This window comes from Cervus canadensis, chromosome 21 (assembly GCF_019320065.1).
Source record: "Cervus canadensis isolate Bull #8, Minnesota chromosome 21, ASM1932006v1, whole genome shotgun sequence".
Classification (NCBI taxonomy): Eukaryota; Metazoa; Chordata; class Mammalia; order Artiodactyla; family Cervidae; genus Cervus; species Cervus canadensis.
Window position 1 is genome coordinate 51,504,215 of NC_057406.1, and position 18,750 is coordinate 51,522,964.

General features: G+C 39.8%; 2 protein-coding genes across 8 annotated transcripts in view; one reads left to right on the forward strand and one right to left on the reverse strand.

Annotated features, from left to right (window-relative positions):
• The window catches only part of TDG (thymine DNA glycosylase), a 20,047-nt gene extending 13,848 nt beyond the window's left edge, over positions 1–6,199 (forward strand). For all 4 annotated transcript variants that reach the window (XM_043440248.1, XM_043440250.1, XM_043440247.1 and 1 more), the window contains 6 exons: positions 142–277; positions 482–564; positions 645–739; positions 2,873–3,044; positions 3,462–3,554; positions 4,214–6,199. In XM_043440248.1, coding sequence (XP_043296183.1) covers positions 142–277; positions 482–564; positions 645–739; positions 2,873–3,044; positions 3,462–3,554; positions 4,214–4,344 — 710 coding nt within the window. In that variant the 3' untranslated portion in view covers positions 4,345–6,199. The remainder of the gene's footprint in view (positions 1–141; positions 278–481; positions 565–644; positions 740–2,872; positions 3,045–3,461; positions 3,555–4,213) is intronic.
• A 335-nt stretch (positions 6,200–6,534) lies between these two features.
• The window catches only part of GLT8D2 (glycosyltransferase 8 domain containing 2), a 50,010-nt gene continuing 37,794 nt past the window's right edge, over positions 6,535–18,750 (reverse strand). For all 4 annotated transcript variants that reach the window (XM_043440252.1, XM_043440253.1, XM_043440251.1 and 1 more), the window contains 6 exons: positions 14,519–14,636; positions 13,035–13,119; positions 12,327–12,439; positions 9,704–9,870; positions 8,601–8,713; positions 6,535–6,907 (listed from right to left, as the gene is read on the reverse strand). In XM_043440252.1, coding sequence (XP_043296187.1) covers positions 6,735–6,907; positions 8,601–8,713; positions 9,704–9,870; positions 12,327–12,439; positions 13,035–13,119; positions 14,519–14,636 — 769 coding nt within the window. In that variant the 3' untranslated portion in view covers positions 6,535–6,734. The remainder of the gene's footprint in view (positions 6,908–8,600; positions 8,714–9,703; positions 9,871–12,326; positions 12,440–13,034; positions 13,120–14,518; positions 14,637–18,750) is intronic.

Below are 18,750 nucleotides of genomic sequence, written 5' to 3' on the forward strand. Positions count from 1 at the left end.
ATAATTTTTAACATATACTAAATCTTTTTTCTTTTTTTTAATTTCAAGAATAGACCCACATCCATTCATGGGGCAGAAAAACCTTTGACCTTCTACAGAAATAAACTGAACTTTTTCTAAATTAAACTCTCTTGTTCACAGGGAAGTGCCTATTTATGTCAGGGCTGAGTGAGGTTCAGCTGAGTCACATGGACGATCACACTCTACCAGGGAAATATGGTATTGGATTTACCAATATGGTGGAAAGGACAACACCAGGGAGCAAGGATCTTTCCAGGTGATTATGGAACCTTTGGTTTGATAGGTTGGAACCTTGGCCATAATTGTGCCTTATACACTCCAGGAGCATCCTAAGTATCTAACTAGTTCAAGCTGAGCATAGTAGTTTTATGATTTGCTCTTTTATTGAAAGCTGTCTGAATTTAGCACATTATAAATACTGCCATATTTATATTTTGACTACTTTTTAATTCAATTTTAGTAAAGAATTCCGTGAAGGAGGACGTATTCTAGTGCAGAAATTACAGAAATATCAGCCACGAATAGCAGTGTTTAATGGAAAATGTAAGATTTACTTTTAGATTTTATCTTTTTTCTTCGATTAACATTATGGGCAATGTAAATATATTTGTATTTCATTTTAGGTATTTACGAAATTTTTAGTAAGGAAGTTTTTGGAGTAAAGGTTAAGAACTTAGAGTTTGGACTTCAACCCCATAAGATCCCAGACACAGAAACTGTAAGTCCTTAAAACTGCATTTGTAAATCAGATAAATATGAAATTTTTTTCTATCTAGTTTTCCCTTTTTATTTGTTCTGTCCATTTGTAATTTTTGCCATAAAAAAAAAAGCACTGTATTTTGTGGAATAATATCTGCATAGTAACTTGAACTAATAGTTGCAGATTAATTCAGATACTTTTGTAGTTGTATTAGAAAAAGAAACATTTGTCAGATAAATGCCTTTATAACATTATGTTAGTTACATTATTTGGCCAAAATATTGAGAGGAGGTTACTCACATGCTGCATTCAAAATACATTTGATGGGATATTCTTGCCAAATTCTAGTGCGTTAGCCCTTATTCCGTTGTGAAACAAACATGTAAATACAGACATGATCCTGATCAGTGAAACTGCTGATCCCCCTTTGTTGGTGTATCTTGGCCCAGTCTCGCGTTAGAGCCGTGTAAACAGAACAGCCCAGTCACAGCAGGCGTCCTGCCAACCTGACTGGCATTTGGTGCTGTTGTCCTTATACGTAGGGGCACATACAATAACACGTTGGTTTTAAAACACTGTATGAATTTCTGTGGAGTTTCTGCAGACATTTGGTTCAAATTTTGCTTCTTAAATATAGTTTTAAGTTTTATTTACAACTTCTGAAATAAAAATACACATGCACAGACTTCTGTGCTGTAGACGATATTTTAAATGATAAGCCAGTGTGCCAACAAGTTTCTGTGGAGACCTCAGAATACAATTTCTGCCGCCAGTATGTATTTTAACTTCCTTCATAATTTCTTCTGTTTTTCACTAGTGAATGTGTAATTGATAAAGTAGGTTGTAGCACTGGTCACTCTTTAAATAGAGGCGTACCCTTGTCTCCTTGGGTAAAATTGCAGAGATGATTCACTCCTTCCTATAGGAGGAGCATTATTGTCCCTGAAATGCCAGAGGAGCCTCTGTACATCTCTTGGGATGTGTGATCACAGTAGTGCAATAATAAGTGAATCTGAATCATATCGAGATAGGTAGTTTTGGCTCCCACAATGATCTATGAGTGCATTTGTCTTATAAAATTTACTCTTTATCATGAAATATTCATAGATATTGATGATGTTAGTGATCCAGCTTTGAAAAACGTCTGCTTTTTCAAGTTTCTGGATCACTTTAATTGAAGGCTGTCTTGAGATTGGAAAAATGTGCTATTACAAAAACCTGGTAGCATTTGTACCTCTGAATCAGGCTTTTCTAAATATTGCTTAAACAAAACAAAATAAGTCAATAATGGTTTGGGTTTTTTTTCTATAATACATGGTATAGAGGCCAATTTAAAAATTACAAAAAATTACAACTGGAAAGTCCATAATTGAGCAGCCTCTCTCTTTTATATATAAGATATGTATTTTTATATACTATATGAAGGACAGTTTGTCACCATCATCCAAAATGATAAATGCAAATATCCTGCTTTCTAGCTATTCCATTTCTAGAAACGTATCCAACAGACACAGTCAAATATATTCAAATTTAAATATGTACAAGCTTTTTCACTGCAGTTTATAATATTAAAAGATTGGAAACAACCTGAATGCCCACAGGTGGACGCTGGTTAAATAAATTATGAAACTGCTACACAACTATAGAAAAGGAAGCTTATTCTGATGTGGGTACCTGATACAGAGTTCCCTCTGAGAGACACTGTTGAGTAAAAAAGCAGGGTGCCGGACAGGGGGTAGAGCACGTTACCGTTTGTGTGTTTTTAAAAAGGGTGAAGGAGAGTACACATCGTCAGGCACATTTGATTCTAAATTCGTGGAGGACCTCTGGAACTAAACAGTGAGCCTTTGGAAAGGAGAACTAGGTGGATGGAAACAGAATGAGGAGGAAAAACTTTTCATTGTATACTTACATGCCCTTTGGTACAAACCCTGAGGGGGAAAGACTCATTGGTTTTGATTTATTGACTTTGTAATAAGGAAATATTAGGAATTTGAACTCAAACACAGATGCTCTTACGGATTTTGCATATATGGCAATGTGGTAAGTATCAAGTTATTGACCCAAAGAAAAAGAAGGCTTCTGATCTCAACATGAGTGGCTTCAGCAGGCTTGAAGGATTTCTGTAGCTGTAAACTGTTGTGGTTCTAGCTCTGCTACGTGATGCCGTCGTCCAGTGCCAGATGTGCGCAGTTTCCCCGTGCCCAGGACAAGGTGCATTACTACATTAAGCTGAAGGACTTAAGAGATCAGCTGAAGGGCATTGAGCGAAACACAGACGTTCAAGAAGTGCGGTATACGTTTGACCTACAGCTGGCCCAAGGTGCGTTACCATTCATCACTCCTGTTGCTCGGGTCGTGTATGTCTGCCTTATAGAAAGTGTGTTGTGAATTTAAAAGCAGTAGAAGAGAAAACGATTTATTGGCAGCCAGAGTGTTCTGATAACAAGTGTTAGTCACTATTAAAACCTCCTTTTACCAAGGGCTTCCAGTCTAATCTGGGTGTTCCTACGTATGCTGAGAAGCCAAGCAGTAGTGTGGGTCACCTAAAATTACATCTCATAGGCTTTTACAGTTCTTAGGAGTTTATTTTGTTTATGTTAAAAAGAGTTTAATATGAAAGTTGTTTCCGTGGATGTGAAATTCAAGAAAAAGATTTATTCTTAATAATTGCTGAATAAAGCTGTCTTCAAAATTGTTGCACAAAATCAGTTTTACATCCCTGTTACCCTCCTCACAGAGGACGCAAAGAAGATGGCTGTGAAGGAAGAAAAATACGACCCGGGTTATGAAGCAGCGTACGGCGGCGCTTACAATGAAAGCCCCTGCCCTGGTGAGCCTTGGGGATTCTCTTCGGATGGGCTGGGTGTGTCCCCTCCCCTTTGTTTGCCCCGTTCAAAGACTTGGTTTTGCCGGGACTGGGGGAAAGAGGGGGTTTTTTTTGGAGAGAGTTAATTACTGAAGAATGGGAATGGAAATACAGAAGTCTATTTAGTGACTGGGGGACTTCCCTGGTAGTCCAGTGGTTAGGCTATCGCCTTACGCTACAGAGGGCCTGAGTTCGAGCCCTGGTTGGGGAGCTAAGATCCCACATGCCCTGCAGCCAGGAAACCAAAATAGAAGCAATATTATAACAAATTTAATAAAGGCTTTAAAAATGGTCCACATTAAAAAAAAATCTTTAAAAAGTCTATTTAGTGATTTAGAGTGAAAATTCGGTGATTATTTGATGTTTAACTACACAGGCTTTTAAAGCTCATTTTCTTGAAGTTACTGACTCGAAGTCCTCCTTGCTGCATTTCCCTCCTTGAATTTAACAGAATTTATCAGTTCCTGTATCTTAGAATAGAAATTTAAGTTGTATTCAAGAATCTTGCTTAACTATTTTAGTAGCAACTCTCCTACAATGGACTGTTAAAATCTCCTAATTATATCACTTAAAGCTTTTAAATAGAGTAATGTTCTTCTCCTCCTTCCCGCACCCCATCCCAGCTGCTGACAATGGAGAATCAACTTTCAGTAACATTCCAAACGGACAGTGGATGACCCAGTCGTTTACAGACCAGATCCCTTCATTTAGTAATCACTGTGGGACACAAGAGCAAGAAGGAAACCACGTTTAAGGATGGTGTTTTTCAGCCCTGCTTAAATGCTGCAGTTTTAATGCAGTTGTCAAGTGGCCCTCGGTGTGCTAGCTAAAGCATTTTATTCATATTTTATTCGGGTGTTGTGATCAAAGTACAGTGGAGTCAACTGTACGGACCTAAGTAGTTTGGAAGGAAAAAGGGTTTTCTGTATATGAGTTTTTGTATTTGAATTACTCATCATTCCAGCTTTTTTATAAGACTGTATTTCATTTATGAAGAAATTAATTTTCTTTAGGGCGTCACTTTTAACCTGTAATTTAAAAATGCAAGAGTCTGCATCTTTACACTTGATTATGAACTGTGCGTAAACTTAGGTGCACCATTCTCCCTTTTCATGCCTAAGAAGGGCATGCTGCTAGTAAGATTCCCCCTGGTAAAGAGGCAATAAAGAGGCAAGTGTGCTGATTTTCATCTGTGAGGTTACCCTTGGTGGAGTCTCATCTGGTAGTTTTTCGCAGTGTTTAACGGGCTTCCTGAGTTGTGTTCACACTCAGGCCTCCTTGCTTTACCAGTGGTGAGCCTTGGTGAGGTTGTTTTGCAGTAGAAATATAGAGTATGGCCTCGCAGCAGCAAGGTTGACCGGCCTTACCTGCCAGGGCATGAGCCCTGTGGTCCTCACCCCCATCTGCTGATCCTCTAGTAGGAAGAAACTATTCTGCTGAGATGGTAAGTTCCAGAGAATGCAGAAAACCTTTTAAATTTCGCTATTTCATCTGTGTTTTACTTGAGAGACATAACATTTGAAAGGAAGGGGACTGAACTTCTCTCTCAATATCTATCACCATTCTAATTTTATCCTCCTTGACTTTTAGCATGTAACATAGAAATGATGAGAAATGAACTTTCAGGTTGAGTAACAAGAGGCTAGAGGTTGTTTGATAATCTTATTTAAACTGGTGCTTTATGTACATGAGATGTACTAAAATAAATAATACAGAATTTTTCTTGCTAGATAAATCAAGTAAGCCAGTAATTTTTTTAAATTATCTGAAAAAAAAATTATCTGCATCATTGCTGTTTGTTACTGTGGACTAAGTGAACCTCATGTCAAGGTTAGTTTGAAGTAATGTACTTTTGTGATTTTCTAATGCATTTTCCATGGTGCTACAAATAGTCCAGACTACTAGGCCTGGTGAATATCAAAGCTGGGTATTCAGAAATGCCATTTGCATTTACTCCTGATCACATCTGAATATTCTGATTTTATTCCTACCCAGGGAGCATGTTGTTTCTCAATATGAAAATATTTATGAAGTTTTTTTTTCTAAAAGATGATATAGCCTGTTCTTTTTATAATAAGAGATACAAATTCTTGTGAATTTTAACATGGTTTTTAGCTGTAGCCACAGTGGATTTTATTTTTCCTTTAGTCTAGGTCAAGCCGTGTCAAAGTCATTCATGTTATTTAAATCATGTACCGTATTGCTGTTTACATGGATGTTTTGTGCGGGTGCTTTTACGTGCCTTGCATCAGGGATTAGGAGCAATTTAATTATTTTTTCATGGGATTATGTAAAGCATGTAACTAGGTATTGCTTTGGTTTTTAATAATTGTAGTCTTCACATAGTTTTTTCTTTTTTTTTTTTTGAGTGGAGAAAATATCCTTTAAATTATGGTGGACACTCACTAGAGAATGGGTTTAAGGATTTTTCCAAGCATACAATAATAGTGTTTTTCATTAAATATGACAGATGAATAGTAAATGTTGATATACACTATACATGAGAATATGAGACTTGTTCATTAAATAATATTGAAAAAGTTTTAAAAATCGTTTGAAAGTCTGATTGTTTTTTTATAATAAAAAATATTGAGAATGATTATCCTTAAGTTGTAGTGTTTTCTGTAGCAAGACTCTGGTATTCTTTCCCTTGTTAATCTGAGATCAGTTTACCTGCTATTATATTTAACATGTAGAATAATAGATTATGAAAATCATTAAAAGTCTATGAATATTTTATTTTTTTAGACATTCCTGTTTTAAATGTAATATATTGTTCTACAAAAGACAACACTGGCAACTCATTGAAAAAATACCTACATGTAAAAAATACATTTAGAAATTTTTTACATTTATGGCTGTAGTTTTCATTCAGAGTTAATAAGCAAATTGCTGAAACCTAGCTGGGTTTATTTCTTTGCAATAACATATTTCACTCACAAAATCTTCTGTAATTGTCACTTGTATTTAAGGAACTAAATCAATACCTCTAGGGTTCAAGGTACTATTTGTACACAGTAGGGTTTTTTGTTTTTGTGGATCATTTGTATCAAAGGTCCTGTTCACAAAGAACAATGGTATAATAGGGTACACATGGACAGTTCTGCATATTTGTACAGGAAATATTTTAAATGTCGAGTTACATCAGCTGTTGGGGTGGTGGAGTTTAAATATCCCTGCCGGGTCAGGAACAAACCAGCTCTCCCATAAGTCATTGTGGACACTCGGGAAGTCCCACGGTTTATGTCTTCCATTCCAGTGGAGTAGTTTTGCCTCCTGCAGAAAATGCTCAGAATATCTGGTATCTGGATTCCAGCCTTGATTGTGTTTAGGGGACAATAATAGGTTCATTAGAAAATTAAAATTTTATATTAAAAATTGAATACAAGTTCATTGAAAAAAAAAGGGGGGGATAAATTGATGGGTATACAATGAAGAATTTACCCCAACACTGATTTTCTCTAACCCAGTCTAAGCTCCACATCACTGTTCCTACACATACTTTTATAGCTATTCTACTTTGGTGGGATTTTCTCCACACTCCTCACCACTTGCCCTAAGAGTGGGCTCAGCATATAAAGCAAATCAAACGAAATATTAGTGTCCTCTGTGTCCCCGTTATCACTCTTCGTGCATACAGATGTTCAGGAAAATCAGGGGTGATGCTGGTGAGGAGACAGGGACTATTTATGCAGCATCATGAAGAGGAGACAGTCATGCAATTTCTGCAGTTCCGTGACCTTCGTTTTACAAGGGACAGTAGGAGACACACCGTCTTGCAGGATTGTTCTGAGAGAAGTGATGCTCACATCGACCCCGAGAGCCTAGCCCAGGGCTTGACAGTGTATGTCCACAATCCACTGTCTCCAATTCTAAACTAATCAATCCCCAAATGTTTGAAAGCGAAAGGATTTTTAAGAACTTTGGCAGCAACATCTAGAACCCCCTCAGTGTATTGCATAATGTAAGTATGTGCACATTACCTTTTAAAATTTCAGAACCTTTCTGAATTTCTAAACAGGTCTGACCCAGTGGGTGTGGCAAAAGGGCTGTGGCCATACATTTGAAAGAATGTGAATGTCTTCTGTGTCAGACTCTGTTCTAAGCAGTTTACACATATTAGGTAATTTATCCCTTGTAAAAACTTAATAAGGTTATATTAGCTTCCATTTACAAGTGAAACTAAGGCACAGAGGGCTTAAGTAACTTGCCTAAGGTCTTAGATAATAGCCAAGTTGGGATTCCAGTCTATACCCTAGAGCCTGTACTCCTGTAGTGAAGAGTGAATAAAAGACTTGAGGGACTCACATAGTATACAGTCAGCAAGCAGTTTTTTCCTAAAAGATAAATTACAGAACTTGCCTTCTGGTCCAGTGGTTAAGAATCTGCCTGGCAATGCAAGGGTCCCAGGTTTGATCCCTGGTCAGGAAACTACGATCCCACATGCCTCAGGGTAATAACTAAACCCACTGACTGCAATTACTGAGCCCGTGCTCTATAGAGTTCACGCTCTGCAACAAGATAAGCCACGAAAAGGAGAGGCCCACACGCCACAACTAGAGAACGCCCGTGCCCTGCAACAGACACCCAGCACAGTCAAAAAAAAAAAGATAAATCGCCAGCTATCTAAATTTATCATCAACTATTATGCTAATTCATTTGGTTCTGTCCACTATCAGTTACTGCAAGAGAGCAATAAAGGTATGTGGAAAAGTTCTGCCAGTGAACATTGTATCTCAACAAAAGTTCGTGTTTATTGAGCACATACTATACGCTAAGCATGATTCAAGTTGCTTTTCCTGAAGTGCTTTTCCTAGAAACATCTCTCAGGTCATTTTTTATAAGCTGCAGTTGCAGAATCTGAGCAGTGAAGGTTAAATAATGTGTCCCAGGTGAGATCCCAGGTCACCTGGAGGATTTGAATTGAGGAAGCTGGTATAATAGCACACTCCCCTCACCTTGGTCCTCACCGCATCTATAAGATGTACCTTGGTGTTCTAAAATACGTACCCAGGTGCCTTATGTGCCATAGGGGGTTGATGGTGGAGTATTTCCCGTGAAACACAATCAGCATTGGGGAGGTGGCTACGCCTCCTCCCAGCGAGCTGCTGTAGAGATTTTCCCTAAGAGAATAGAAAAGCATCAGTTGGCCTGGAGTCCCACAGACTCAGATGAAGTGGAATCTAATAATTTTAAAAGGTGTGGCTCAGTTGTAAAGAATCCACCTGCCAAAAAGGAGACATGGATTCAACCCCTGGGTCAGGAAGATCCCCTGGAGAAGGAAAGGGCAACCCACTCCAGTAATCTTCCCTGGGAAATCTCATGGACAGAGCAACCTGGTGGGCTACAGTCCACTGGGGCCGCAGAGCCAGACGTGACTTAGCAACTGAGCACGCACAAGACGATCCCTCACTGTATAATAATCCTATGGTCTTTGATTTTTCTCCAACTTTTTATTTTGAAATTTGTTAAACCTACCCAGAATTGTAAGAATACCATGAACTCCTATATGCTTTACCTTGATTCACAGAATGTTAATATTTTGCCATTTTACTTCTCAGGCTTTTTTATAGCAAACAAAGAAGATCCCAAATTCTTATCCTACCTTATTTAGAATGACTTTACTCACAAATTCAAGGTTATGATAATACTAAAAATATCCAGATTTAAAATATGAACAGGATATACACTGCCATGATAACAGTGGTTGTGTTATTTTTATTATCTCTTAAAATTTCGATAATGAAAAATGATTTAATAAATTCAACCTTTAAAAAGTCAACTTTATAAAATCTTAAATCTGTGTAAGGAGAAGCTCTACTAAGATAAATGATTTGTAGTTGAAAAGGTTCACTGGCATTCTAGGAGAAGATTTAAAATCACATTATTTAACAATATATTAGAAAATGTTTATATTAATAAGGGATTGCACAGGATCTCACTGCCTCTGACATATCATTTGAGAATAGCTTTTTCATCCACTGATCCCTTTTTTCTCAACAGTGCCTCTGTAAGAAAATCTGACCTCAGATTTCTAACCCCTGAGCTATGCATAGAAAATTAATGGAATAATGTTCCCGAGCATGGAAAAAATGATAGAGGCCCACACATACTCCACATTTTTTTGCATCCATTTCTCCAACTGTTTGGTGATCCGCTGGTGCTTCCATTCTGTCATGTTGGCAACAATCACACCAGGATTGAAAGAGCAAGTGCTGGGGCTGATGCCAAGGTCTTTTATCGTCTTCTTCCGGTAGTCCAGATAGCCCATATATGTGTTCTATAAAGGAAAAGGATACACATGCTTTTGACCAAGGAAGCTTTTGTTTCTGGAAAATAACCACTTTCTTGAGACCATTAGGCAGTACCTGGGCTTCCTCCGGGGCACCAGCCACTTCCTCAAGTGCTTTCCCAGTTCCCTCTTGGTTCCGCAACCTCTGAAAGCTGGGTGCCCCTAGTCTCATGTCCGGCATCTGCTCATTTCTCCAGCACAAGCTCCCTCAACAGCCTCATCTGGCTCTAAATCTCTCCATGCAGACATCCGGGACCCCTCTGGGTTTCCAGCTCCACTATATCTGCCAATTCAACTCGTCTGTCTCGTTGCTTAGTAAGGCAGGTCTCTTTGGGGCCCCAAACAGATCCCAGTCCTATCCCAAACCTGCTCTACTACCACCTGCCCTACCTTGGGGGCCCCTCCATCCTTCCAGTTAGAAAACCTAGGGTCACGAGGTCATCCTAGACTCCTCCTCCTCACTGTCCATATAGATCTCAGCAACCCTGTGGCCCCATCTTCCAAAATATAGTCAGAAGCCAACAACTTTTTTCTTTCTTTTTTTTTTTTTGGCCGCTCCATATGGCTTGTGGGATATTGCCATGTGGTTTGTGGGATCTTAGTTCCCTCACCAGGGATCGAACCCGGGCCCTTAGCAGTGAGAGCAAGGAGTCCTAACCACTGCACTGCCAGGGGATTCCCCAGAAGCCAACCACTTCTTACCATCTCTGCTACCTGCCTGGTCCAGACCATCATTACCACTCACTGGATTTCTGCCAGCCCCTCCCAACCTATGTCCTGCTTCCACCCTTTTAGTGTTGCTCATCTGCTCAAAGCCCATCATTCAGAGTAAATCCCAAACTCCCTAAAATGCCTGCCATGCCCTCCACCATCTGCCCTGTCCCCATTACCTCTCCATCTTCTATTACTCTCCCCTGTGACCCCTCTGCCACGCTGACCTCCTTGTTCCTTTAATATGCCAAATATTCCCCTGCCTCCACATTTGCTGTTATGTTTTCCTGGAATGTTTTCCTCTAAATATCTGTGAAGATAGTTGCCTCAAGTCTTTCAGGTGTAGACTCAGAAACACAGTCTCCACAAAGACTTCCCTGATCACCCAACTTAAATTTCAACTCCACCTCCTCTTATCCTCTGTCCAATATTTTACTTGTTTGCTGACCATCTCTTCCCACTAGAATGGAAGCTACACAAAGGCACAAATTTTAGTTTTGTTACTGTGTTACTAGCACCTAAATCAGTGTCAGGCACATAGCATAACTGGTTGTTGAGTGAATGTAACATGAGGCAAAACACACTATTTCACCCACAGAGGCTGCCATAATCCACCTCAGGGGATGCTCAAAAGACCTGGACATCGGAACTATCTGAGCACTTTCCTACATGCAGACACCGTTCTAAGAACTTCACACACTTAAGCTCATTAGTTGCATGCAATAACTTACATGTATTAACTAAGTTAACTCTCCCAATAACCCTACCAGGAAATTCTATTATTACCACTATTTGACAAATGAGGGAGAAAATGATTGGTTAAGTAACTTGCCCAAGGTCACAAAACTCCTGAGTGATGGAGCCAAGATTTTGACAGGCAGGTCTGGGCCCAGGGCCTAGGCCTTAAAATGTGTCACACTTTAATGTCATACATATGTCATTATTTCCTGGAACTTTTTTTTTAAGAACAGCATTCAATTTGTAATAGTATCTTGTATTTTATTTTATTTTATTTTTTAAAGTTAAGTCTTTATTGAATTTGTTACAATATTGCTTATGTTGTTTATGTCCTGGTTTCTTGGCCATGGGGCATATGGGATCTTTGCTCCCCGATCAGGGATTGAACCTGCACCCTCTGCATTGGAAGGCAAAGTGTTAACCACTGGACCAGCAGGGAAGTCCCAGTATCTTGTATTTTAAAGCCATTCTTTTGATTTCAGTGTTACATCTGGGTTTGACTGCCTTCATGTCTACAAGGGTATTCTTTACCTTGGAACAAAGTCAATATTTTCCTCTACTGAAAGGGGATGGGGGGAGAGACAGTTAAAACTCTGAAAACAGAACCAAAGTTTCAGTGAGTCTCTTTTAGAGAAAACACCAGTCTCTGCCATAGAGTGTGGTTATGAGTGACTTAAGTAACAACCATCATTTCTGGAGCATTTAGTGGACACTTTGACAAATGTTATTTCATCACAACCCACAAAAACACGACCAAGTAGGTGCTATGGTTGCCATGTTCCAAATAAGGAAAGGAGGACTTGCAGAAGTAAGTAACCTGACCCAGAGTCATTGGGAGCAGAACTGGGATGTGACTGGGCAACCCAGACCCCTGGCTGTGTGCTGCCTATCAGTCCTGCCTGGCTGGCCGGCTTCTCAAAGGTAACGATGCCACTTGCTCTGAGATGCTAGGAGGAGGAGGAGTGAAAGTAGGATTCCCAAGACGGGGTGCCCACCTGCAGCCCCACGAGCCTGTGTATGTCCTGGGAGGAAGGCAGATCGCAGTCGTCGGAGAAAGCTGCCGCATGGCCCAGGGCCAAGGTGGTGTCGTAGAGCTCTTGTATATCTCCTGAATTAACAAACACCAGGAGTTACAATAGTATAGCACTCATTCCAGGACTAGCTAGAGCTTAGAGCATAAACAATCCCCGATTTTGCTGTGGGGGAAAAGTATATAATCTGTGGTTTCAAGTGGTTTGGCAATTTGCTTGATAAAAATAGCTCATATCATATGAAAAGCCACTTGATAATAAGCTCTGATCTGCATTGGTCAGATTTCTTTATTTCTGTGGCTTTGTAGGCACGTCACCAATGCTCATCTTATTTTGCATGCGGGAAAGAGAGAAGACAGCATTTAACGCTACAGTTGAGCTCGCTTCTAACATCATCAGTGAGGCTTTATCCCTCTGTGTTTCAGGGTTGCAGGGTACCTATTACAGACTTTGACAGGGAGTGGCTCTCAGAAAGTCAACTGGATTGTCTCAGAAAGTGAATATCAGCCTCTGTTTTCAAAATATTCTCTCATTTTTTTATAATACTATACCCCCAAATTTAATAAGCCATGAAAATCACTGAGACACTAGATATTTCAAAATTGAACAGAGATGGGCATTCTACTTATCAGCTGCTCCTTTTCTGAGTATTCTCGGCATCGGCGAGTATACCTTGGACAATTACATCATCATCCAAATAGATGACTTTCTCGTGTTGGTGGATAAGCAGAGGGAGATAAAATCGAACAAAGTTCAGCTGTTAAAACAAGAAAAGAAGTGACGGTGAGGAAGAGACAGAAGTCCCAGTGTCTAATAGGGCTGCTCATGGGTCAGCTTTGACCATGACCATGGCTCAGCTCCAGGTTTGGAGCAGAATAAAACAAGACTGCAGAGAGGCCTGCCTGAGCTTCCTCGTGCGGTTTACCTGGGGCCCTGGGACTGAAATCAGCACCCATCAGAGGGTCTTCTAGATCCAACCCCCACCCCCCACTGCTGAGACTGTCACTATTTTCATCTCTGTGAATTGTTACCATGGAAGGCACAGAGGCTATTAATCTTTCTGGCCACAAATTGCCTGCCTTTCTCTATACTCAGTAATCTGACACCGATCAACTGAAACAGCCTTAAACACACACACACACATGCATCGTCCCTCACATCATCACATCACACACACAAGTTCATGTCTTAGCTCCTTGAACCGGAGAAAAGCCGGAGGTGCATGGGCCAAAGATGGGTGTCTTAACAGTTTAATGTGCTGCGCTCAGTTGCTTAGCTGTTCCAACCCTTTGCAACCCTGTGGACCATAGCACTCCAGGCTCCTCTGTCCATAGGATTCTCCAGTCGAGAATACTGGTGTGGGTTGCCATTTCATCCTCCAGGGGATCTTCCTGACCCAGGGATCGAACTCAGGACCCTTGCATCTCCTGCACTGGCAAGCAGATTCTTTACTATGTGGGAAGCTATAATAATGTATAATGCAAAGTCCGAACTTAGTGAGCACTCTCGATAATAAATATCTGGAATTTGGAAAAGATAATATCATTTAGAAGGCTTAGAATTTAGTAAATTTTCAAGGATGTATTTAAGTAATAATCATACATAGAAGAAAGCTGAATTTTCTGTAAACCTGCCATAAAAACACCACTTTTTATGCAGGAAAGTGTCCTTCTTGTAAGAACTCTTGCAGTGAAACACTTCAAGATTGCTAGTGCCAGAGAAAAAGTTAATGTCGCCTGAAAATATTAGTCAATACTGTGAGGTAAACACCCCGTCTTGTTACAGTTTTCCCTTAGTTGCTAGGATACTCTGAGCTAAATGTAATGTCCAGTCACAGCACACACAACTGCCAGTGGGTGGGGAATATATTTTCCTGGTCTCACTACTTGGCACCCCAACCACCCCTTAGGTATATTTACACACATAAAAGGATCCTACATTTTCTTATGCTTCATTTCTTCTTTCATAGCTTCATTATGTAAACCATCTTACATCCTTTCTGCAACAGTTGCCTTATAAATGATCAAAGCAGAGTTTGGTGGAGATCTACACTGGGAGGCTTCAGAAACATTTCATGTGTACCCCAGTGGCTGGCCCTCCACCCCGAACAAGCGTCTCACCGAGAACCATCCCCTACATTTGTAATCCCTACTCACAGGCTGGAGCAGCTCAGGCCTCGAGGAGTCTGGTCTGATCTTTCCTTTAAGGACCACAGGGTTGAATTCCACGATTTTAAAGTTTATTTCTCTCAGTTTAGAATGTTCGATCCATTTCCTAAAGAGATAACAAAAACAAAGAACAACATCTAGCACACACCTCCAACCTTGCCTCAATACACCTATTGCCTCGGAGGCAATGTCTTGCCTCCTTAGAAAATTAAAAATACGACATGTGTAACCTTAGGCAATTCTAGTCTATAAATCCTTCTGATTTTTCCCCCATTTGGTTCAGCTTTGATTTTTTTTTTCATTCACATAACTCCTTTTTCAAAGGAAATGAAGCAAAATAGTAATAACCAAATATCTCCCCAGAGCCTCATAATATCTCCACAGGAAACTGGAAGAACAATAAGTGTTCCTTCTTTAAAAAAAAAAAAAAAAAAAAACAACTTTATTTATTTATACTGCATTGGGTCTTGGTTGCAGCATGCAGGTTTGGTTCCTCAACAGCATGTGGGATTTTAGTTCCCCAGCCAGGGATCAAACCCACGTCCCCTGCATTGGAAGGCCAATTCTTAGCCACTGGACTACCAGGGAAGTGTTCCTTCTTTCTTATAAAACAGCATCTGTAGTTGCTGGTGTTCTCTTTGCCATGGGCTAAGAGCCCTGTAAGGAGGCAGGGCATCCTTTGACTGAATCGTGTTTACTCTGCTGTTTGGACTCCAAGGATGACCTGAATTTACCTTTACCTTTCAATCATCTGTTTTTGCTCCCCACCTTCACCTCCTCTTCTCCACCCTCTCTATTTAAGTGTGCTCGGTCTTACAGAAATTCTGCCTATCTTTTGTCCAGTTTGTAATACAATTCTTCATAGAATCATTTCAAAATTAAATTTCCAATTTTATTTCTCATGTGGGCCACACGTTTTAAAACTACACATGGTAACATTTTTGCTGATTAAAAATTCAACAAGACAGGTTTCCCTAGTGGCTCAGTGGTAAAAGAATCCACCTGCCAAGGCAGGAGACACAGGTTCGATCCCTGGTCCAGGAAGATCCCACATGCGGAGGAGCATCTAAGCCCGTGTGCCACAACTACAGAGCCAGTGCTCTAGCGCTGGGGAGCTGCAACTGCGGAGCTCATGTGCCGCAACTACCGAAGTCGGTGCGGCCTAGAGCCCATGTTCCACAATAAGAGAAGACGCTGCAATGAGAAGCCCATGCACCGCAACAAAGAGTAGTTCCCACTCCCTGCAACTAGAGAAAAGTCCACACAAAGCAATGAAGGCCCAGCACAGCCAAAAATCAATCAATAAATAACATTATTTTTGAAAATCGACAGAAGGACTCAATCTTCCAAACAAAATTTAGACCTGCAAAATTTGAAACATAAAAATCAGTCATTTATACAATGTTATAAATATATCTCAATAAAGCTAGGGAGGAAAAAGTCATGTAAACAAGAAAAAGAGAGACAACCAATAGAAAAATAGTCCAGATACTTGAACATGCACATCCAAATGGCCAGGAAACATGTGGGACAAAAGGGCTCAACCTCATTAGAAATCAAGGAACCTCAAATTAAAACCACAATTCAATATCCCCGAACACCATCAGAACAGCAAAGCTGGAAAGATTGACCATGCCAAGCACTGGTGTTACAGGGGTGTGTTTACCAAAGGATCCACAAAGATGATCATTAAGCTGTACATGGGGTTTATACAATTCTCTGTTTGTGTGCTATATGTCCAAAAAAGGAATTTTTAAAATATTTTAAAATGGGGTGGTGGAGATGACAACCAAGAGCTGAGAAACAGCCCCTGCTTAAACGTCCTGAAGCCCTGCAGTTCATGCCTCCCTCTGGTTCAAGTACAAAGCCTCACTCCTGTTACACATGCCATCCTTCTGGTTTGGTTATCTGGTATTCATACCCACAGAAAATTAAAGAGCTGTTAACAGGCTAAGTGAACAAGCTGCAACAGGAAGTGATAAGAAGAGTTTGGTGATCTGGTTTGGGGTTTGGTTATCTGGTTTTCACGCGTGGATGTTTGCGCTCAGTCGCTTCGGTCATGTCTGACTCTGTGACCTCATGGACTGTAGCCCGCCAGGCTCCTCTGTCCATGGGATTCTCCAAGCAAGAATACTGGAGTGGGTTGTCATGCCCTCCTCCAGGGGATCTTCCTGACCCAGGGATCAAGCCTACTGCATTGCAGGGCTTCAGTCGAATGTCTCCTGCACTGCAAGCGATTCCATACCCACTGAGCCACCTGGGAAGCCTGGTTTTCATACCCACAGATAATTAAAGAGCTGTTAACAATGTGCTAAGTGAACAATCTGAAATAATAAATGATGAGAAGAATGAGAAATGAGACAGAAAACCCCACAACAGCCAAGGACCTTTTAGATAAGGAGAAATTGTGTTTTATATCTTAGTACCTCCTGTGGTGCTGTTAAAAAAAGAAATTTGATTATAAAACTCAAACATGAATACATTCTCCTTATAAACGATAGAAACAACACTTGAAATACCTGAACTTCTCTTCATCACTGTTCTCTCCACTTCTTTCATCCTCCTTAAAAATAATTACTTTTTAGAGCTGGGGGTATTTCTGGGTCTATTTTTTTTTTTTTTTCTTACAGAAATACATACAAGTACATGTACACATTTATAGTTTGGGGCTTTTCATTTCATTGCTTCAGATCGAATGCTGTGTCCTCCACATATTTGTATGCTGAAACTAATCCCAAGTGTAGTGGTATTTGGAGGTGTGGCTTTTAGGAGGTGATTAAGTCTTGAGGGTGGAGCCCTCATGAATGGGGTTAGTACTCCTATAAAAGAGACCCCGGTGAACCTCTCATCCCTTCTCCATGTGAGAACACGGCAAGAAGGCAGCCTGCTCTAGCCAGGAGGTGAGCTCTTACCAGACACGAATCTGCTGGCCCCTAGATCTTGGGCTTCTCAGTCTCCAGAACTTGAGAAATAAAAGTTCTCCTGTTTTTAAGCCAAACCATCTAGACTGTGGCATTTGGTTACAGCAACTCAAATGAATTAAAACATTCATAAACTGGGTCAGTGTATGAGGACTGCAACTTGTATTTTCCGCTTAATAATACGCCTTGGGGATCTTCTATGCCTTCTTTCTTTGTTAATAGCTGGATCATATTCCATAGTTCATTTAAATATTCATTCTTCCAGTGATGGACATTTAAGCACTTTGCAATTTTTTTTTATTATTTCACGTCATGCTAAAATTAACATTGTGGTACGTATATTTTGGTAGTGTGTACTAGAATTTCTGTGGTACATATTCCCAGCTGTTGAAATGGAATGGTGAGTCAAAATATATATACAATGCCATTCTATTAGATATTTCCATAGTGTCCTCTCAAAATGCTTTAGTAATACATAAAGTGTACATTGTGCAAACAAGGAATAAGCATGTCCATTTTCCTGCACAGGATGGTGTTGTCCTATTTAGGTTTACCATCCTGATGAGTAGACAACTATACGTCATTGTTTTAACTTGTATTTCCCTACTAGTAACATGGGACATCTTTTCGTGTTTGCTGGCCATTTATAGTTTTTTGTTCTGTGAACTGTCTGCATTCTGTGCTCATTTTTCTACTATATGCTTGTCTTTTTAAATTTTTTTTGGTAAGAATTCTTTATACATTTTGGATAGTAATCCTTTGTCTACAATACTTGTTGAAGACAGTTTTCCTAACCAGTTGTGTGATCAGTTTCACTCAATGTTTTTCATCAGTTAAAATTTTTTTAATATTAGCAGTCAAATCTGTCCATTATTTTCACCTGGGGTCTGGGAGTCACTCACCATACCAAAATTATACAACTATCCTGCAATTTAGTAATACATTTAGAATTTTATTTCCTGTTTATTTCTTCTAAATTCAACTTCAATTTATGGTTTAGTATGGTGTGTGATAGAAAAGAAGTGACTTTGCAGTTTATGAATTATAATTAGTGATGATTACATATTAGATGATTACGTTAATAGCCTCTCAGGTTAAGAAAGCAGAGAAACGAGAAACTGAGAAAGAAAGACTCTTGTAAATAGCTTAAGGACTGGGTTTCCTTCGTGCATTAAATAATTCACTTCTGTAGAACAATGCACTGCCCTACCAGATTAACAAGGCTTTGCTGAAATTTCCTTAGCGAGGCAACACATTTGTCAGGCCATCAGGTAAACCTCAGGTTATCCTCTCATTAAT